At 49.9% G+C, this 21,056-nt stretch overlaps 3 protein-coding genes and 1 long non-coding RNA gene across 12 annotated transcripts in view; 2 read left to right on the plus strand and 2 right to left on the minus strand.

Annotated features, from left to right (window-relative positions):
- The window catches only part of Tsc1 (TSC complex subunit 1), a 46,346-nt gene extending 36,773 nt beyond the window's left edge, over positions 1–9,573 (plus strand). For all 6 annotated transcript variants that reach the window (XM_031369544.1, XM_031369545.1, XM_031369540.1 and 3 more), the window contains exons 19-23: positions 34–144; positions 790–912; positions 4,071–4,258; positions 4,334–4,495; positions 4,954–9,573. In XM_031369544.1, coding sequence (XP_031225404.1) covers positions 34–144; positions 790–912; positions 4,071–4,258; positions 4,334–4,495; positions 4,954–5,470 — 1,101 coding nt within the window. In that variant the 3' untranslated portion in view covers positions 5,471–9,573. The remainder of the gene's footprint in view (positions 1–33; positions 145–789; positions 913–4,070; positions 4,259–4,333; positions 4,496–4,953) is intronic.
- A 696-nt stretch (positions 9,574–10,269) lies between these two features.
- Spaca9 (sperm acrosome associated 9) lies at positions 10,270–18,932 on the minus strand. Of its 4 annotated transcripts, XM_031369550.1 has the most exons (6): positions 18,320–18,738; positions 14,736–14,813; positions 14,181–14,357; positions 11,787–11,989; positions 11,079–11,226; positions 10,270–10,342 (listed from the first exon to the last, which is right to left on the minus strand). In XM_031369550.1, exons 3-6 carry the CDS (start codon positions 14,322–14,324, stop codon positions 10,331–10,333), a joined length of 507 nt encoding a protein of 168 aa, XP_031225410.1. In that variant the 5' UTR covers positions 14,325–14,357; positions 14,736–14,813; positions 18,320–18,738; the 3' UTR covers positions 10,270–10,330. The 4 variants fall into 4 exon arrangements, with proteins under 4 accessions (XP_031225410.1, XP_031225409.1, XP_031225408.1 ...); XM_031369549.1 differs by lacking the exons at positions 14,736–14,813; positions 18,320–18,738 and adding an exon at positions 18,745–18,932; XM_031369548.1 differs by lacking the exon at positions 14,736–14,813.
- The window catches only part of Ak8 (adenylate kinase 8), a 113,984-nt gene continuing 111,466 nt past the window's right edge, over positions 18,539–21,056 (plus strand). Inside the window, exon 1 of the mRNA XM_031369546.1 lies at positions 18,539–19,093. Within this exon, the coding sequence (XP_031225406.1) occupies positions 19,010–19,093 (84 nt within the window). The 5' untranslated portion in view covers positions 18,539–19,009. The remainder of the gene's footprint in view (positions 19,094–21,056) is intronic.
- LOC116089908 overlaps positions 19,170–21,056 on the minus strand; it is a 2,337-nt gene continuing 450 nt past the window's right edge. Inside the window, exons 2-3 of the long non-coding RNA XR_004118499.1 lie at positions 19,542–19,707; positions 19,170–19,349 (exon numbers count right to left, since the gene is read on the minus strand). This is a non-coding gene — a long non-coding RNA (uncharacterized LOC116089908). The remainder of the gene's footprint in view (positions 19,350–19,541; positions 19,708–21,056) is intronic.

Here is a 21,056-nt window from a genome sequence, read left to right on the forward strand (position 1 = left end):
TCTTGTAACCTCATGGCCAACTGTCTTTGGTAGACAAAGCTGGAGGACTGCAGAAACATGATTGCGGAACTTCGGGTGGAACTGAAGAAGGCCAACAACAAGGTGTGCCACACTGAGCTGCTGCTCAGCCAGGTCTCTCAGAAGGTAAGATTAAACTCCCACCTCCCACCTGCAGACTCCTGCATGAGGCCAGATAGGTATATTACTTGTATTGGTGATCCAGCAGTGAGGGATTCTACCCAAAAACATTTGGCGACACCTGGAGACATTGGTGGGAGTGGGAAGGGTCCATGGGTACTGACCTCCAAGTGCAGCACTTCCTCCAGTGCAGAGGGTCCTCATAACAAAAGGACCTGCTGAACTGAGGCCAGGCACAGCCTATGGAACTCTTTTCAATACCTTGCTTGTGAAGTATGTTAAGGGTTTTGAGCTGTGGCTTTCCATAGGTATTCAGTGAGATCTATGTCATGTATTCAGAAACAGGTTAGTTCACTGGGGCTTTACATAGCTGCCTCTGCTCCAGGATTCTTGGGCTAGCTGTATTGAAATGCATCTGTGTTGCTTCTGTGCAGAGAACAACCCAAGTATGTTTCTGCTGCCCTTGGGTACCTTCTTTTCCATTAGCCATGGACTCATTGGAATGGCTTATTCTGTCCTGCATTGCACTGTGCTCCTCAGTTACTGTTGCTGAGTTATAGTTACTGTTACTATAACAGTTATAGTTACTGTTGCTGTCTGTTGCCTAGTTTTGCCATGCTGAACTTGCACTTTCTCATTTCTGTCTGGCAGCTCTCCAACAGTGAGTCAGTGCAGCAGCAGATGGAGTTCTTGAATAGGCAGCTCCTGGTGCTTGGGGAGGTCAATGAGCTGTACCTGGAGCAGCTGCAGAGCAAGCATCCTGACACCACCAGGGTAAGTGGCGGGGCACTGAGAGACACAAAACTGTACCACCTGGCCCGGTGTTCTGCAGAGCATCTAGGCCCAGCCACACAGTGTCCAGGCATAGGAAGGCATGCAGCCGGCATGTGTCCTGGTAGGGCTGCTTTGCAGGGTCCAGGCTACATGAGTGTCAGTTGCTGTTCTCCTATCTGGGACAAAACTGACAAAAGTAACTGAAACAAGGAAATGTTCATTGGTTCACAGTTTGAGCGGACATGGTGGAGGAGTGTGGCCATGGCTCACACTGTCACACTCAGGAAGCAGGGAGAGACTAGTGTGCAGTTCACTTTCTCCTTTTTATCCATTCTACTGGATGGGCGGCTCCTATTTAGGATTGGTCCTACCACTTCAGTTTACTAGTCTAGATAATCTCTTACAGTCAGGCCCAGAGCTTTGTTTCCATAGTGATTCTATACCCCATAAGTTGGTAAGACTGGCCATCACACAGTGAAAGCATGAGATGTTGCCAAGCAGAAGTGAGGGGAATACATGGGGGCAGCCAGTCTGCTACCTTCAGGATCCATGGTGTGTGCGGGTGCTCTGCCTCAGCACCCATGCCGCTTTCCTTTTTTTCCTGAAATGAACATCTTGCCAATGTTCATTTGGTCCTGGTGTCAGCATGGAGACCAGTTAGTGTGCTGAGACAGACACTCACATCACTGTACAGTCAGCCTCAGGCAGTTAGAAAGGAACTTGGTTGGAATTTTGGTAGAATATATACTCTGGTGCTCTGACACTGCTCCTCCATCAAATGCCTTTAGCACCCTCGGGTCAAAGCTCTATCAAAGGTCATCTGTGGTCTCAAAGTGGAGTGTTGTCTCAGAACTGAGGAGACAAATTCCTGGGAGAGTTGCTTCTTAATTCTCAGCCTCCAGTTCAGTTTCTGAAGGATGTCAAAAGTAGAATTACCTAGAATCCAACTATTAATTAACCCTGGAGGCAGAATAGTTTTGAGAGAATGTGGGTAACAGACCCAAGGACTCCCCCTAAAGAGCTTGCTGAGCCACATTGTTTTACAATAGAGGATATCCCTATGTAGTGTTGGTTGCCCTGAAACTCTCAGACCAGGCCATCCTTGAACTCACAGAGATGTACTTGTCTCTGCTTTCATGTACTGGGATTAAAGGTCATGCCACCATGTCTGACTGCTATTGACTACTTTTTGATGCCTCCAGAGAGATGACACATAGCTGGACTGGCTTCTGTTACTTGAAACCCTGAGACTGGCAGCAGCCATGTTCCCTCTTGGGAGCTGTTTCACGGTTATGAGTTGTGAACTCACACACGAGTGTTAACTGGGATGCCTTCTGTTCAACATTACAAAGCAAAACAAAAAATCTTGCTTAATACAGAGCTTTTGCTTTATTTGACAGAAACTCCTAAGCCAGATGAATTCCAGGTTGATCAAGGTGGCAGTTTGGGGTCAGCATGAGGAAGCCAGGCTCTTTGAATCCATCCTTCTGCCATCTTACCTTGTTAGCCTTGTCTTCCAGCTAGCCACCCTGATTGATATACCAAGTGCCCCACACAGGCTGACCCTATGGTCTTCCCCTCCCATGGGTGGATGTCTCTCAGTGAGAAAAACCTTTTCAAAACCTTTCTGCATGCTTCCTATCCCACTTTCCTCTTTGTTAAGTTTGGGTGGTGCTTGTGACTGGTCTGGGAGGGCCTTGAGTAGACCAAGATCTGCCTCTGGGTGAGGAGCTGGGTGACTGTTCTTCAGACCCATGGAGAGGAGGGATCTCATAGGCTGTGCGGGGAGCTGAGATGCCAGGCCAGGGCTTGCTGATTCAATTCCTGTGTGAGTATCTGTGAATAAGTGCAGGCGTCCCTGCACAGGGCCCTGCAAGTCTTCAGTTCCTCTTAGGATGGTTCGATGTTGGCCCAAAACCCTTGCACATACTCCCATGCATTGTACCCATCTCTAGGTCATGTGTAAAGCCTAGTGTAAGGTAAACACTATCTAAGCAGCTGCTGGGCTGGATTACTGAAGAGGAATGACAAGAGACCAGCACGGCACACTCAGTGCACACATTGAACATGCTGCATTTATGGCTGCTGGGGTATGTAGCTGTGGAGCATGCCTGTGCTGCCTTGCTGCAGAAGTCAGCTGGCTTTTTTTTTTTTAAATTTTTTTAAAAATTTATTTATTTATTATATGTAAGTACACTGTAGCTGTCTTCAGACACCCCAGAAGAGGACCACAGATCTCATTACGGATGGTTGTGAGCCACCATATGGTTGCTGGGATTTGAACTCATGACCTTTGGAAGAGCAGTCGGCGCTCTTAACTGCTGAGCCATCTCGCCAGCCCGTCAGCTGGCTTCTTACCTGGAACTGTTCGGCATAGCTGGAAAGGCAATGTTTTCAGCCATTTCTGCCTTCTATACTCTGGAAAAATCTGATTTCCTGGTCAGCACTGAGGCATAATGCCTTCTGGGAGGGTCACCTCCTTGTAACTTGCAATTTAGGCTCTTCTTAAAAACCTTGTATGGTGGAGGTGGGGTGGGGAGGGTGGTATGAACACATAGTAACACTTGTTAGGAAAGCCTCCTTTCTACCTTTCGGGGGCACATCAGTCTACAGTTACTGTGGATTTCCCACGTGGCTTGGCCGACAAACTTTGGCAGATACCTAGCCTAAAAATGCTGCTTCTCCTGAGCACACGTCTCCTTTGTCACCGTGTCATGCTATAGAAGGAGGAGAATGGGCCATAGAAGGCAAGTGGCCACAGTGCCATTAATCTGAAGCTATAGCTATGCAAATTACTTATTTTATTGTAAATGCTTTATTCAGTGTATTGTGGTAGGCATGATCCTGTAGGCTGTGGCTCACTTTTCGTCTTTTTTCCTGGTACTGTATGCAGCCTATGAACAGAGTAAATATAGCTTTCTCTCACAGAGTCCAGACAATATGTCTGAGGGTGTATGGTCATCTGCTTTCATAGACATACTGTGGTGATGACTGAGATGGTTTCCTTAGGGAGAGACATCAGAAATGCCTAGCCAGCCTACTTGCCAGGAAGTCACCCTCACTCAGCTAGGTCATGGCACTAAGTGCCTCTAGTGTTGAGGACACTGTAGAGTTACCCTGCACTTGTCTGTAAGTACTGACTCCAGACCTTCTTATAGGAAGTAGAAATGATGAAAACTGCATATCGGAAAGAACTAGAGAAAAACAGAAGCCACCTTCTCCAGCAGAACCAGAGGCTGGACGCCTCACAGAGGCGAGTTTTGGAACTGGAATCTCTTCTGGCCAAGAAAGACCACCTTCTCCAAGAGCAGAAGAAATACCTTGAAGATGTCAAGAGCCAGGCGAGGTGACTCACCAGAAAGGTGTGGGTGTAGGTGTGGGTGGGGCCCCTTCCATATTCTGAACCATGCCCGTCTTTCAGTGGACAGCTGCTGGCTGCAGAGAGCAGATATGAGGCTCAGAGAAAGATCACCCGGGTGTTGGAACTGGAGATCCTAGACTTGTATGGCAGGTTGGAGAAAGATGGCCGCCTACAGAAATTAGAAGAGGACAGAGCAGAGGCAGCAGAGGCAGCAGAAGAGAGGTGAGTACAGCTGCATCAGCTCTGTGGGAGGAAGGAAGGCGTGGCAGGCTCTGCACGGGAACTGGGCTGCCACTCTGCTGCTCCTCCTTGTTTGCTGGCTGTACTCAGTCTGCTCTTACTATTGCAGATTGTCATCCAGCAAAACCTTGGGTGTCACCTGGGCTTCAGTGAGACTCTTACTTGTAGCTGCTGTTACAAAAGAGGGGGCGGGGGCAGGGCTGGCAGGATGACGTGGTGGATAAGGGTGCTGCTCGTGCAGAGGACCTCGGTTGGTTCCTGAACCTAGGGAATCTGACACTGTCTTCTGGCTTCCTGAGATATCAGACACACACACACACACACACACCCATACACATGAAATATTTAATTAGAGAAGGAGCATGCAGGGTCAAGAGTAATTTTGCGTTTCTTCTGCAGTGCTGTGGGTACCAGTTGCATTCTCTCTGGGTCTCTTACAGGCTTGACTGTTGTAGTGATGGATGCTCAGATTCCTTGGTAGGACATAATGAAGAGGCTTCTGGTCACAATGGTGAGACCAGGACCTCCAGACCTGGTGGCACCCGGGCCAGCTGTGGAGGTAGAGTCACTGGAGGCAGCAGCGGCAGCAGCAGTGAGCTTTCCACTCCAGAGAAACCTCCAAGCCAGAGGTTCAGCAGCCGGTGGGAACCTGCCATGGGCGAGCCCTCCAGCAACATCCCCACCACTGTTGGCTCACTTCCCAGTTCCAAAAGCTTCCTGGGCATGAAGGCCCGGGAGCTGTTCCGTAATAAGAGTGAGAGCCAGTGTGACGAGGATTGTGTAACCATGAGTAGCAGCCTTTCTGAGACCCTGAAGACAGAACTGGGCAAGGACTTGGACATGGAAAACAAGACTCCCCTGAGTCTAGACGCCCCACACCCATCTTCCCCAAACTCAGACAGTGTGGGGCAGCTCCACATCATGGACTACAATGAGACTCATCACAAGCACAGCTGAAGAGGGTCTGTCAGTGTTAACTTGCGTCTTTGTCGGCACAGAACAGAAGGTGTGAGTGCACGGTCTAGGCTTCTGTTTCCAGGCTCTGAGCAGCTGCTCTGCGGTGGGACGAATGGACAGAGGGCCTTCTGACAGAGGGTGGAGTGTGGGATGGTGGTATTTGGGTCTGGCATTGAGACGCTTTCCTTCACCTCACCCCAGCCTCTTTCATTTACCCAGCAGTATGTACTAATTGAGGGCCTGTGCTTTATTTTCTTCCTCCCACCAAATGGTTATGTCATTTGAACCTGTGCAATATGAGGCCAAATTTCATCTTTGGGTCCAACATACCACTCTGCTTTCCTGAGGTTCAGACAACTGGGTGGCTCTTGGGTAGACCAGGCAGTTAGCGGCACTGCAGGTAAGTCCAGTTTTGTCCCTTCCAGGAGGATATAGCCTACAAAGCTGTCTTTACAGGAGCATTCCCACTGCTCTTTGGTTCTGAAGTTTAGCATCTAAGCCACAGATCTAGAGAAACTGGCTCACTCACCTCTGCCTTGTCTTGGCAGCTCTGATATGCTTCCTAGAAGGTTCTATGAGAATACCAGTTGCTTTGACAGTGCAGTTGCCACTGTGGAGGCCACACTGCCTTAACTCTCTGGAAAGCTCTTACCCCTCTGCCCCACTACCTCTTATTTATTTGGTATTTGCTTGAATGCTGGCACCGTGCTGCCTGTGGGTGGGTGTATAGGTGTCCGTCCTGCAATCTGGAGACAGTGGGGAGTGGTCACCTGGAGGGGCACCTAGGATGCCCATGCTCATGTGGATGTATGCCTCTGGCTGGCCACAGTTCCACCCTTCAGCCTGTTTGCCTCCCCTTGGGTCCCCTGGGTCCCCTTGGGTCCAGCTGCCTTGTAATGCTGCAGCAGACAGGCTTGGGAGAAGTCAGCGCTTCCTTGGAGCTTATGTAATGATCACTCTCCGGCTGAGGGATCGCCTCCCCTTACTAGGTTCTCACAACTTTTACACCAACTCCGACTTCACAGGAAAGACTCTCCCTGGAGCTTCATATCAGACATTTCTGTTAGGGACAGCAGAGTAACAACACACTCTGAAAAAGGCTGGTGGCCTATACCACTGCCTACTCTCATGCTCACAAGAGGTGACAGTGGTCACTGCCAGAACACAGTGGTAGCAGAGAGCCCAAACTCAACCACTGCTCCTGAAATAAATGTTGGAAGTGTAAGAGTTGTTGCCTGATATTCTGGCCCAGGCAAGGAGAGTCTTGGGAAGGAGCCATGAGCTTGGATTGCTTGTTTCTATTCTGTAAGAAGAGGGTTTAGCTACGACAAAGCTAAAAAAACAAAGACAAAAAACAAATGGTACGAATCTTACTGCATAGGGAAGTTTACAGCCTGAGGATGAAAGTCTTAAGTGTGGCAGTTGTGAACACCCTACCCTCCCTAAGTAAGGCAAGTCTTCACGCTCCATGGCAGTGCTGTCTGGAGCCCTGTCAGGGCCATATCGCTGCTAGAGCTGACTGACAGCCAGCCCACAGGAAGGCATGCCACGGACCACTCTCAGACCAGCAGAGGGCAGCCACTGCCCCTGGACACTTGGAGTGTGTATGTCAGTGATGGCCTGCTTTTCATGTAGCTCTGCCCAAAGCAAAGCTTAAAACCCAGTATTCTCTCAGCCAAGCCATTGTAGAAATGGGCAGATTAACAGATCTCACAGGTTAATGTAGACACTGCTTCCAAGAGCTCCCCGACTGTACAGGTGATGAAGGTTTAGGAAGAAGAGGCAGCAGCATGGTAAGGTAAGCTGATATGTAGGCTGCCATCTCCTTAGACTTCACTGGGCCCTCTGCACTTTCCTCCAGCCGGTCCCCATCCCCAATGACAGAACCTGAACATCCTGTGTGGCTTGAGTTCTAGAAGGCTGTTGAGACATTTTTTACCTAAGGTTGGAGGACTGGGACCCTGAGTCTTACATTGGCTATTTTCAAAGGACTCTAGAATTAGTGGGTGGTTGGGTGGAGGCTTCTGTTTTAGAGTGCAGTGACAGATGATCTGGAAGTCAGTGGGTCACCCGGTCATGCCATAGGCACAAGCAGAGCTTCTGAGGAGCAGCTGAATCCTGGGCCAGAGTATTAGAACAGTAGGTGTCATGGGCAGCCTAGTGTGTGTGAGCGTTGGGGTTGAATGGCTTCATCCTGTAATCACTTAGACTGTGTGCTGTGGTTGCCAACGGGCCCCAAGGAGGCTGGAGGCTGAGTCTCGAGCAGTCCAGAAACTGTTAGAAGCAGCCCTACAAGTGCCACTGCAGTGTAGGAGCAGATCAGTGCCCAGGAGAGGAGCTAAGTGCATATGTCCATGTAGTATCCCTCTCTGAAACCTAAGAATGTACTATAGGAGCAAAACCAATATGGCCGTGAGCATGAGGAGACAAGCTCTAAGTGGCATCTCTAGAGTCAGCAGCACAGGTACCAGTGGTGAATGCTGACCAGCTTTTCTACCCTTTCAGGAGGAAAGGCTTAACCTTCTGGACTAAGCTGTAGAAGGTTCCAACTGTGTGACTTGGTTAGCAGGGAGTCACTCTTTTTAGAAGGCAAACTGTCACAACCCAGGAAAAGTCTGGTAGCCACTGGTGGTTTAAAAAGCAGACAAAAATCTCTCGGCCCCATGCTGCTATAGCCAGTGACCAAGCACCTCCCAGGGTGCAGGCGACACCATTGGTGACAAGTGGTAGTAGACTTAGGAACACTCGCAGACTCTGTGGGCTCCAGTGCTTAAAGGAGAATGAGAAAATGCTAAGCATAAATAGCTAAGCATAAAAGGATAAAAGGAGCTGAGAACTGACCATAGAGCTCAGGCTGGCAGTAAGCCTAGAAAGCAAGGGAGGTGTGACAAGTAAGTGCAGTGTGCCCAGCCAACAGGGCCCCTACCACCTGAAGTCAGGAAGAAGTAAGGAGCAAACAGTGCTACATGGGAGGGCAAGCAGCAGGGGTGGGAGACACCAGACACATTGGTAGAGGTGTGGGCATTGCATAGGCTCAGTTCACACTGGAGCACCTGGATTCTGCCTCAGCCAGAGGCCAGTGGCCTGCAGCCTGGGACTGAGTCTTCTGCTCCTTCCCAGGCCATGCTGTAAACCCACTGCCAGTGTGAGGATGTTTGTGTCCCTGTGTCCACCCAGAGGCCTCTCATTGCCCTGGGTTTAGCCTGTACAGGTTAAAAAAAAAAAAAAAAGGCAGGAGTGGGGTGGGCAAGAGCAATACGCAACAGCCATATATGGAAGATCCCTAAGCTGCTGCTTCCACCCCTGTTCTCATTCAGCTTCCCGGTTTGTGAGTCCCTGGTGTGTTCAGGGGAGCAGTGCTTCTGTCTCTGGTATCACCCCAAGTTTTTAAATGCTGTGTAGGAAAGCAGCAGCAGCAGCTACAACAAACTGCACCCTGACCACTTTGGGTCTTAGAATGAAATTAATGGGGGTAGAGAAGTGTCCTTCCCTTTCCAGAGCCCCGGTATTATCCACCCCTGGATAAGTAGGCAGCTTGAGTCACTGGAGTAGAGTCTTTCACAAGATCCCTGGGGTTCAAGGGCTCCAGATTGATCCCTCTTCCTGCCTCAGCTCACACAGTGTTGGAAGGGAGAGGAGGATATGATGCTGTTTGTTGGCTCCCTGGCAAGTCAGAGGCAGGCAGGCGTATTTTGCACTAGGAAGATTCAATGGTCACCCTTCATGAGACTGGACCACAAACATTACAGAGGAGCAGGTTTTGCTAAGACATAGTTTAGTTTTATAATCAATCATGGATGAACCATATATGGCTAACTTGGAGTTGGGGGGGTGGTATTCCCATCAGTGAAAACTAATCAGATTTTTAAAAAACTTTTCAGTTCAATGGAAGTCACTTCTCAAAAGGTTTAAATGTTCCCACTATGATCTTAAAAGCATGTCAAACAATCGGAATCAGATGCCATGAATATGGGCTGCAGGAGAACATGGTACAGTCTCAGTGAATGGAATCAAAGGTTTGCTGTCCTTAGAATGTTCTACAATGTCAAGGCAGTTGCTTGTGTTTAACTGTGAACAAATAAAGATTTATTGTTTTGCACTCCGCAGTGTTGAGATGGAGTGACTTTGTGCTGGCTTTGGGGGTCTGTGGGTGAAATGAGATAGTCCAAGGCACTGTGATCAGATTGCATGGTGGCATGGACAGGGGTGGACGGTTAAAAACAGCTACTGGATTTGGGCTGGAGAACAGATAATCGGTCTAAAACTCATGGCCCTATATAAAAGCAATGTGTGGATGAGGGCCACCTCCAACAGCATGGCCACCCTAGTCTCCATCCCAAGTCCTGATGGAACCTAGCAGAAGCTTACCCTGGTCCTGGCCAGCTGTGTTGTGATACGCCATCACCACCACCTGCTTGCCTGGTGCCCTGCCCTTCAGGTATTGGGCAGAGGTAAGAGTGGGCAGAAACAGTACAAACTGCATGGCAGTGCCTCAACCAGGACATGCTGCAATTACTGCACTGCCCATCTTAACAGCAGGAGACACTGGTGGCAGTTTTTTGCTTGTCTGAATTGGTCTCTTGTCTGAACAGGTCTCTTGCCAGAGAGTTCACCCTTGAAGAAGCCTGAAGGCTGGCCTCAGTGGCCTGCACTCTGAAGGGAAGTGCTTGGCTTGGCTGCAGAGGCCTCTGGTGATGTTCAGGAGGACCCTCTGCCTGTATGGCCACTACCCAGTGTCCTCTGGTGTCTTACAAGTACAGGATTTTTGTCGGGTAAATCCCAGGAAACCAAGCCAGGCAGAGAAGTGGTAGAACACTTTATTCTTGAATGTCTCCCCCCGAGGAAGCAACAGTACAGAAGCTAAGTCGTCCCCTGCGAAGGGAAAAATCAACAGTCAGACCTCACATCTGTCAAGCTGAGATGCCAGGATTATACATCTTATAGTGTGGGTAGACTAGATTGCCATCAAGACCAAACTCACAAGACACAAAACAGAATTCTTCTGACTTCTGCCATGCTCTCCCTCTCTAAACTAAAAGAGCATACATTCCTTATTTTGATCCCAAGAACTGAACACAAGCCTTCTAATCACACCTGTTCATGAGAGACCTTCCAGCACATCTTCAGTTTGCCCTTGTGGAGACAGAGAGCTAAGTGGGCTCTCCTCCAGCTGGCACTCTACAAAGCCAGAGGCCACAGTGTGGTCAGGAGGCCTGGGCATTAGCACATTGTCCTTCGTCTGGGTCACACCCTGCCAATACCATATTGTTTGGGCAGCTCCATGAGAGGGGATCCTTTAATCAACACGGAGATCAAGAGGCGGAAATGTTAGAAGTGAAAGGCAAGAGAGAGATTCTCAATAGTGTATTGGCCCCAGTGAGAATGGATGACCAATGGAAGCCAAGTACAATGACATCAGTTACAGTTTCCCACCAGGTGGCCTCCAGGGAGGTTTCCGGGCGTCTTTGTCTTTCCCACTAGGTTTGAGGCTCTCTTTTGCAAGCTGCCTATACATGTGTTTTCCTAACCACTTCTGGGTAACCGTGGTCTGGGCAGGTCTGGTAGTGGCTGGTGCTGTGGTTGCCAGGTTACCCAGGATCTCACTCACATGCTGCAGCACTTTGCGAGGCAGCTTCTCGGAATGAGCAATCCACTCTTTCATAAAGTCCAGGACTATAGGGATGAGGCTGACCACGCCCCCATAGTGGTTCCTGGCCTCATCGCAGCTGAGGTGGTTCACCACATCGTGCGGGTACCTGCAGGACAGTGAGCAGGGCGGTGAGACCTACTGAGGGGACTTGACCTCATGGAGTAGAGGTATAAGAACTAGACACACATAACTCAGGCTCTGTCCTTCTGTGTTCTGACTCAGAAAGTTCAAGGCCAAGAGCCCCAGCTACTTGTGGAATTAGATGGCAAGAGCCATCTACCACCAGGACCAAGGGTTGGAGAACTCTGTCACCTTTGTAAAATACTGGCTACTACCTTCAACCCTTCTCCCCCTAACATCTTAAGAGCCTGTGGAAATTGACTCATGGCACTCCAGATTCTTCAGCATCACAATGGAATCCCAGGGGTTATAACTTCAGTGTCCCTTCTGTAGTCACCTTCTCTGTAGTCTAGTTCTAAGTCCCAGGAGACATTTTTTTTCCTCCCGTGTCTGTGACCCAGTTTTAGGTCAGTTTGATTAAGTTAGTAATTCCAGTGGGTAGTTGGGGTCTAAGACTTGTAGAGGCTGTGACCCATGCCAGCGGGGTAGAGCCAACTCCTAGGTCCCTGTCCTCTCAGCAGAGACTCTGCCCCGTGACAGACTTACTTTGCTCTGAGGCTGCTCAAGTCATTGCTTTGGCTAACCAGGGTTTTGCATTTCTCGAGAAGGCTGTTGGTGACAGGGGTGCCAGAGTGCAGGGCCTCAAAGTGCTGGCAGAGCTTGTTGAGCTCTGAGCAGATGTCCATGAACATGAGCAGAATCCGCCGGTCGGTGGAGTTATTGCAGTAGTGTTCCATGTAGCTCTGAACCTGCAGAGGCCAGCATGTCAGGAGCTAGAGAGACAGAGGACACTACCCCAGGCTTCCCATGATCATGGGCTTGATGCTGACACAAAGCGTTTGAATGTGCAGGTCATGACATACAGCTAATGTTTGTGTTCCAAGCACCATTGCAGAAACATACTTTCTAAGTCTGACTTTCCTCACTCGTCACCTAAGTCCTCCATACTAGGTAGGGACTTTTCCTGAGTTTTCATTTTACACACTCCCTAAATGCTAGTGGTTCCAAAAAGCGAAAAGGACCAGCTTGGGTGCCATCAGAAGTGGCCTGACTGACTTGCCTCCTCACACAGTCCCTGGGCTCCACCACCCTACTTACCCAAACCACTGAGGAGAAGAAATAAGAAACCTTCAGGCTGGTTGTACCACATTCTAGAGTTAGTCTGCTACAGGCCAGTGCGGTGTACTCTCTACCCCAACCCAGATTCAGAGACCAACTACAGTGTGTGTGTGGGGAGGGCGATTGGTGGGGAGCACAAGTTCATACCAGACCTCATATAGCAAGTATGCTTCCAGACCTCATGTGGCTGTGCAGATAGCATGGCATCCTTGCCAAAAGGAGCCACACAGCCTGTTGAGAACACTGATCTGCATTTCCACTTGCTTCCTTGGTTGGGGGTCTTTCTCCAGTTACTTGGGACCCGCCAGGGACTTTGCATCTGAGCACAGGCCAGGTGAGATTGAGTGGTCTCATTTTAAGGAAGAGCTGCCTCAGCTACAGGACTAAGTGATGAATTCAGACATGTCACAGCCATGGAGTGACGAAAGGGGCATGGCCACTTCCTCCACACTTCACACTGTCTAGATAGGCACTGTTTCTTAGTGATCTAAAGGGATCACTTCCCAAGCTTGAAAGGGGCAGAGGTTTCCAACAGCTCACCTGTCCAGGTACCTGGGGGGGAGGGGCTGCCTCAAAGTGTGACCACAACACAGTGGCATCCTCGAGCTTCCTGGGTGTTCAAGGGTGATCCCTTCTGAGCCTGAGGTGGGAAGCCCCACCATGCCAGTGCTTAGGTAAGTGGGACCTGGGCCACTGTTAAGAGACTGAAAACCTATCCCATGCCCTTGGAAGACTGAGCTGCTGGGGGAATGTAAGCAACTGCCCTTTCAGTAGTTCAGTGGCAGAAGCAAGGAGCAGTGTACCACTGTGATAGTGGATGTGGATGCAGGCTGCAGGGATGGATTTTCTTCATGTCAGCATTTTTCAAGTAAAAAAAGAAAATTTTTACAAAATTTAGAAAAAGAATGTTAAGCCGGGCGGTGGTGGCGCACGCCTTTAGTCCCAGCACTTGGGAGGCAGAGGCAGGTGGATTTCTGAGTTCGAGGCCACCCTGGTCTACAGAGTGAGTTCCAGGACAGCCAGGGCTATACAGAGAAACCCTGTCTCGAAAAACCAAAAAAAAAAAAAAAGAAAAAAAAAAGAAAAAGAATGTTGAAGAGTGCCTTTGGCAGAGGTCGCCTGTTTTCCTCAGTCTCCTTTCTCTTTGAGCACTTGGAGCCTGTACCACACCCATCCCCAGCCTCCGTTAAGTCCTTCAGGGAAGCTTGATTCCTTTGCCGTAGCCTTAATATTTTAGTTCTAGGGTTCAGCCTGTGTATGTGTTCATAACTGCCCTGCGGGCTGGGGGCCCCAAAGTCCAGGAAGGCCTTCGCCCCCACACCCCACTGAGTGAACTTGGACAATAGCTCATTCTTAAAGAAATGGGTTAAAAAAACGATGAGCCTCCATCAGTGACTGGGCCAGTTGCCAGTTCGTGGCAGAATCTGTTGAGAGGGACCATTACCTACCAGCTCATCAAATTCACAGTGCTCAGCCTAGGTGACACCAGACACTTCGGCCATGGATGCTTTCATTAGATATGCCTTACAGGTGGGAAAACTGAGGCTTAGTGATATATGGACACTGGCTCAAGGCTGAGTCTCAAGCCGTACTTTAATTGCTGTTAAGTGCCTGGTAGGTGGGGATAACTGAGGGACTCTCCATCAGTTAGAATCTGAGTCTGCATTCCAACTCACACATAACTGTCTTCTTTGGGGCTCCACTGTTCATGTTTTGGGTGAGGGGCAGTGCTGGGGAGAACACATACATACGTGCACACGCACGCGCGCGCGCACGCGCATACACACACATACACACACACACACACATGCCAGGCATCACCTGCTCGATACTGGAGATGGGTCGGATTTTGTCGTGGGCATTCTCCCGGCAGTGTTCCAGAGCTGCAATGAAGGTGAACTGTTGCTGCTGGAAGAGTTTATACTTCTGCTCGATGCTGCGGAGAGACTCTTTCACCTCATTCATTGTTGCTCTTAGGTCTCACAGGACAGAAGGAGTCTATTGGGAGGAAGAGGAGAACCTTGAAGCCAGGGGCCAGAATCTCCATGCAGCTTTGGATTTGGATGGAAGGAAACATCCTCCCAAAGCAATGTGTCCCTACATTGTGGATAAGGAAGCAGGGCCTGGAAGCCACATGCTTGTTCTAGGTCCTTCATGTTGGCCACCACTGCACCAAGTCAGACCCTTGTCTATTTACCCTCCCAGGACACATCTGCCATGACCTGTGGCTTCCTTCACCTAAGGACAGTTTCCGTGGTCCTCAGTGTCTCCAGATCACAGGGTATACCCGCATACACATGCACACTATCTTTTGAGTGTGTGTGCACACAGCATCCGGGACCTCTCTGTGGAAGAACCAGTGATTCAAGGACATACCACAAGACTCCCAACAGCAGCATATCAGTTTTTAAAGTGTCTACCACAGTGAAGTTGATAAAAGGCTGGGGGTTCTTCCTGGGAGAAAACCAGGGTAAAGAGAGTTAGTGCTTGGTTGTTCTGTGTGACTCCCTGCGTGTCTCTGTCTCTGTCCGTCTGTCTGTCTGTCTGTCTGTCTGTCTGTCTGTCTGTCTGTGGGCTTGGGGCAGGAGCCATGGCCTCAGGTTTGCAGGTTTCCAGGGTAGTTATGGGTGTAGGCTCTTCCCCTGTCCTATATTAATTACCTATTACCTGCATTACCTAGTTAGTAATGCCTGCTGTGGACACAGGGTGAGAATGGGGCTGAGACTCTTGTTTATTGGGCATCTGCCATGTCGTTGGCCTCTTCTTCATGGAGCAGAATTGCTCATTTGGACACATGGCTTTCTCTTGTCCCTCCCCTGAACTCTGACACACCAGGGAAGGGTTGAGGGTGAAGCGCTAAGGAAGACAAAATTTAAGGGTTGGGTGTCAAAAACCTCAACATCCATTCAAGAGAGTGAAGAAATACTTTAAAAAAAAAAAAAAGTCCACAAGAATAAAATAACAGAATTTTAGAGAAATGCTGTGCCTTCCCCCACCAGAGCCTGTGGCAAAAATCTGAAAACAAAATCTGAATAAGAAAAATCTGTAATAATAAGCTTGTCTTTATTAAGTGTTGATAGCTTATTCTAAATAGATTATTTTGCCATCATTTTGAATTTTGAAGAATAGTGCATTCATGTATCTATTTTGACTGTTGAGATTCAGGTACCCTTATGGTTCCATTCAGAGTCCAGTACTTCAGCTTGAAGCTTATGAATGACTCAAGTTGTAACCTAGGAAAGTCTGAGAGGCCCAGTGGTGGGTGTCCAGGAGAATGGAGTGTGCCTTGCTGGCCTGGCTTCTGCTGATGCTGCTCAGTGCTGTGCTTGGTGTTACTAATCAAGGCTGTTCTGCAACCACCAGCCCCAGATTCAGATCTTCTTATCCTGTTCAACCCTGACTACTGACCTCAGATGACAATAGTTTGAGCATCTCCCCTGAATAGGCAGCAATAGCCACTCCCTGTCTTGGGATAGGCATGTCCTGAGATAACAGCTGTAAAGAAGGTGGGAACCTCACAGCCTAGAGTGCAGGGCTAATTCACAACAGACTCCAGAGCTATGTTTACCCAGCATCCAGGCAACGCGGGATTGCCACAAAAGTGTTGAGTACCTCAAGAGAAGCAGGGGCTGCTCAGAGCACGAAAACAAGGGGAGCAGGTGGGTGGTGGTAGGGATATAAGACAGGGCCCGGACAAGGGACCCCTGTTCAAGCTGGTTACTCAGAACTGCTAGAGGCATCTGGACAGGGGCATGACAGCACACTCATGCTTCCTGCCCTGTGCCACATGGAATAGTCGGGTGCTAGGCTCCACAGTAATGGACAAGGTATATGAGGTCATGGATGAATTCTATTCGAGTGGGAGGTGGTCAGGGCAGAGCTCAGAAATGGGGCAGGGGTGGATACGCAGAAACCAGGCCCATGCAGTCAGTCAGAGAGAGGAGCATCTATGGGCAGATGCCTGCAGACATGTCTAAGACACTGGTGACAATGGTATTAAACTAGCCTCTCACTCTACAGTGTTCTAGGGAAGATTTGGGCATGCATCATCTCAATCCCTGGCCACAGCGCAGGACAAGGGACTACAATAACCACAGAGGATGATCTGAGGAAGAAGCTAAAACCACACGGGAAGTGGGCAAGCTGGGAGCTGTCACATCCCTGCTTGATTCAGTGTGGCTCTTTGATTAGACCCTCCCTCTCTTATATTCCTTAGGGACAAGATGACAGGCATCAGGTTGGCTGTGCCTGCTAAGAAACAGGTGGGAGGTGCTAGCAAGGATCTGAAAAGTTACCCACCCACTTCTAGGGTCCCCCACTAGCTGGACTCGAGGCCTCACTTCCACTCCTATCCCATAGCAATGAGATCTAGCACTCATAGGGCTTGCTCCACTGTGCTCAGCTCTCTGCCCATCCTCTGGGCTTCCAGGTTCTCCATGGAAGTCATGCTAACTGGCTTGCTGTGCCCCATGAGCTCCCTAGAGCAAACCTGACTCCATTCTTGATCCTAGCAACTTGTGACATGAACACACCAGGGATGTCACAGAAGGGGATGTAACTAGCTATCCAAAGTGATTGGCCCCTGACCACAGGCCTCTGCAGCCAAATTAGAGTGGATGAAAGGCCTGGATGCAGGTGCTGTTCTCTCTGGGGGAGAAGGGAGGGAAAGGTGATTACCCCACAGGTTTGAGGCTTTAATTGATTTGTATTTTTCCAGGCTGCTAAAGGAGATTAGATCACTGTATGAAAAGCGCCTAGGGCTTAAAATAAATGAGGAGAGACGAAAGCCACTTCAAAAATGTCCAGGAAGCACACTGAACCCCCAGTGCAAGCTGCAGTGTGGCTGCTGCTTTCTTTGTTGGGGGGCCTCATCTTTGCTCCCCAACTGACAAGTATAGCAAGGCCTGAGGCCTTTGAGGAAGCAGGTCATGGGGATGGAGGGCCAAGCTGCCGGCTTTAGATGGGCAGGTGTCATAATCCCAAGTCAGGACTCCAGTTCTCAGCCTTGAGGCTCCCTCTGATTTCATTCTTAGCCCCTGGGCAAGACTTTCCCCTTTGCTAGTCCTCAGTCTCTGATTCTGTAAAAGGAGAGAGTTTGGATGGAAACTCTTCAAGCTTTTGAAACTTCCTCTCTCTGCCCAGTAGCTGTTGAGGAAAGAAATCCAGAAAGAGGAAATGACTAGCCCAAAGTCGCCCAGCTAAGTCCCCCGGCCTGTCTTATTCTGCAGCATTTTGTCTGTATTGAATAAAAAGGTTTTCATTTGACGACACTGCCTGTTGCTGTAGCCCCAGGAACCCCTGAAATCGAGTCCAACATGGTTCTTGACCCATGTAAACAGATGACCTATAGAAGCCAGAGTGACTCAGTTCCAAGTACTTGCTGCTTTCAGAGGGCCTGGCTTTAGTTCTCAGCACCTAGATCAGCCCACTGCCTGCAACTCTAGCTCCAGGGTTCCCAGCTCCCTTTCCCAGTCTCTGCTCGTCCTCTGTCCCACCCGTATACACATAAATACATAAACGATAAAACTTGTGAGAGGAACTACTGTTGTCCAAAGTGATTGAGGTGAGATTAAGATTAGTCTAAAGATTAAATGATATATCACTACATACCCACACTGACAACTTCCTATAGGCCAGTCACTGTTGGGTACTTCAGGGTAGTCGTGGGAGGAATGCCTAAGTGTTTCCCCACTGCTCAGGGTAGAAACTTAGGCCCACATTTAGGCAAATTTGTCAAATTCACAACATCCAGAGTTGGACTTGTGGCTGTCCCCGTAGGCTGTGTATACCTCCCTCTGGGTTACTACCCAGACCAGAGCCCTTCCTCCCGCGGCCACCCTTTCCCCTTCCACAGCTGCGCAGCTCTCCTCCCTCTAAGCCAGGACACCTCCACCTCTTTCTCCCCAACTCCCCTAGTGTTTCTGACCCAGCTCGTCGACCGCGCCCCAGTCCCCCTTTACCCTGCTTTGACTTGGACTGGCCTTCGCCTCACAGAGTGCCCAGAAGCTTGCAGTGCCTCCGTGGGTGTGCGGGCCCCGGAGGGCGGGAAGGCCCTCCTAAGGTCTCAGAAAATGGGCGTGGGCGGGGTCGAGGCCATAGACGCCAGGCGGGCTCGGCCGATTATGACCACAGGTGCTATGGCAATCCGGTCACATGGCTCGGACGGCCGCCCAAACCAGGAGATCCGCCCAGTCTCACACACACATCCCGATCTTGGCGCATATGAAATTTACTCCTGTAGACACCGGTCTGCCCCAGCGTCTTTCGTTTAAAAATTGGGACACTGAGATCCAGGGAGCAGGGTCGGTCTCCCGCGCCCAGATCCACACAGTGGCTACACCAGAAGCAGGGCTTGTTTCAGCCATCGATCCCTCTCAGCTCCTACCCTGGAGACATCTACACATGGAGGTCCCCTAGGGCATCCTTGAATCTTAGCTTTGTGCCCCCTCCCAGCGTCCGAGAGCCATTGCGCTGTGGCTCCACAGGCGTCCGCGGCTCCTCTGCCCTGGCGAGGGAGAGCCTAGTGCCGGTCAGGACAGCGGTGAATGGAACTCGGGACCAGGACTCGCCCCCGTTGAGGCGCTCACCGATGACGCTTAGCTTGGCGTCCTAGCAACGCCGTTACTAAGGAGCGGCACGCTGTCCGAAACATGGATGCAACCACTGCCCCGCACCTCATACCCCCGGAAATGCCTCAGTACGGGGAAGACTACCACATTTTCGAGATGATGCAGGTGACCGGACGCCCGAGGATAGGGAGTGCGGCTACCGGGCGGGGCCGGCAGACGGTCGGGGTCGGGGGTGGGGAAATCCATTTTCTCAGTTTCCCTACCTGTGAAATCGCGCAGTAGTCTCCAGGCCCTCCTCTGGAATTGTGTGGGAAACTTCAGCAGGTTCCTGAGCCCGGAGTCTTACCTAAGCTGGGCCCTGGAAGCTCTAACAAGCTGAGCTCACCCACCTCACTCCAAGACCAGTTAAACAGATAAGCAACTGTGTAAAACAAACAAACAAACAAAAATCAGAGAAAGATTTAGTCCCTGTGACCACAATGGGAGGAGGAACATATACAAGAAATCCAGTGATCTGTTCGCCAGGTCTAGTTTTGGGATCTGGTGTGAGGATGAGATTTAGAGGTGCATAACTAAGCAAGCCTTGTTGAGTGTGGTCCTGCACATCACTGACCCATATTTGTCTCCGCTCCACTCCCTCCTGCAAGATGGTCTGACAAGTTGGAAGAACTCTGTGGAGTCTCTGCCCAGGAGACCAGCTCCTCTGGCTAGCACCAGCCTTTTCCTTCTCCCAGCGTGAGATTCCTGGGAAATTCCAGTTCTTGGAATGATTGTCCCACCTGTCAGCCAAAGGGATACGTGTTTTGTTTCATGAGGATGTCTTTGACCCTGTTAGGACAAGCAGGGGACTGTGTAAGTTTCAGATGACATCCCTATCCAGGTGGTCTCCTCTAGGGCAGCAATATTTTCTACATAGCCTCCATCCTCAGAATTGACCAAAAGCCAACATCCCTCATCCCTCATCCCTCATCCTGGCTCCCAGACTGTCCTGGTTCCCAGCCAAACCATATCCCTACCTATGTGTGGTCCAGTTTTCTATTTGTGCTCTCCAGAGGTGAAAATGGCTTTAGGGGGCTGGACGGATGAGCTCTCTACCACTCAGTGATGCTGGGGGCTGCAGGTAAACTAGCTCACTTTCCAGTACCCTATTCTGCAGTTTGAGGTTTTATACAAACACACACACACACACACACAGAGAGAGAGAGAGAGAGAGAGAAAGAGAGAGAGAGAGAGAGAGAGAGAGAGAGAAGAGAGAGATCATGGTGGCATATGAGTCCAGGCCAAGGAACCCCAGTCTACTTTGGAAAGTGTTAATGGTGGGAGCAGAGAGTGGCTAGCCACAAATAAAGCAGCAAATCTGGGGGAACGAGAGGGAGATTCATGATCCTGGCCTGTTTTCTCATTGGGTTGGTGGAGCGAAAGCCAAGAATACTTTATCTTATTATCATTTTATTTTCAAATAATCTTAGACTTGGGAAGTTATAAAATTGGCACTCATCTCTTGTCTACCTTGGGCCATGTAACCTGGGTCTTCTCAAAGCCATGAAGCAGAAGTGGGCACAGTGCTTGAGCCTCCACTGCAGGAGACTCTCATGGATCTCGCCCCCTTTCACCTGCTCTTGGGTTTCTGGGGTGGTATGTGAAGCTCTGTGAAATTTTATCAGATGTCTGTGGCTCTTATGCAAGTCACAGATCCACTGCTGTTCGTCCATGATAACAAACTGTCCTCAGAAGTCAGTTCGGTGTCACAGACTCGGCTTCTTTTTGTCTTGTCCTGAGAAATACTTGGCCTTACCAGTCTGGAGCATGCAGATGTGTTATCTGTGTAACCTCTTAGTCAAGAAGTGAACAGCAACATATCTAAGCACAGAGTGAGCCCAGCTGTGCCACTGAAAAAACAGTAGGGAGCTGTGGAAGGAGAGCAGAGGCCCCAAGAAGAGGAGGGACTTGCGGATGAGATCTAGAGTCTAACGGGGCTCCCTATGGGCACCATTGACTACCCTGCACCTCTTTGTCCCCATAGACCCCTACCTACCTCCCCTCCAGCCTAGCTCCTGTCAGCTCTCTAGTTCCCTGGTGTGCCACTCAGAAAAGTGCCTCCTCTAATGTGTTTGCTCAGTTGAGTTAA

Source organism: Mastomys coucha, unplaced genomic scaffold (genome assembly GCF_008632895.1).
Source record: "Mastomys coucha isolate ucsf_1 unplaced genomic scaffold, UCSF_Mcou_1 pScaffold15, whole genome shotgun sequence".
Taxonomy (NCBI): domain Eukaryota; kingdom Metazoa; phylum Chordata; class Mammalia; order Rodentia; family Muridae; genus Mastomys; species Mastomys coucha.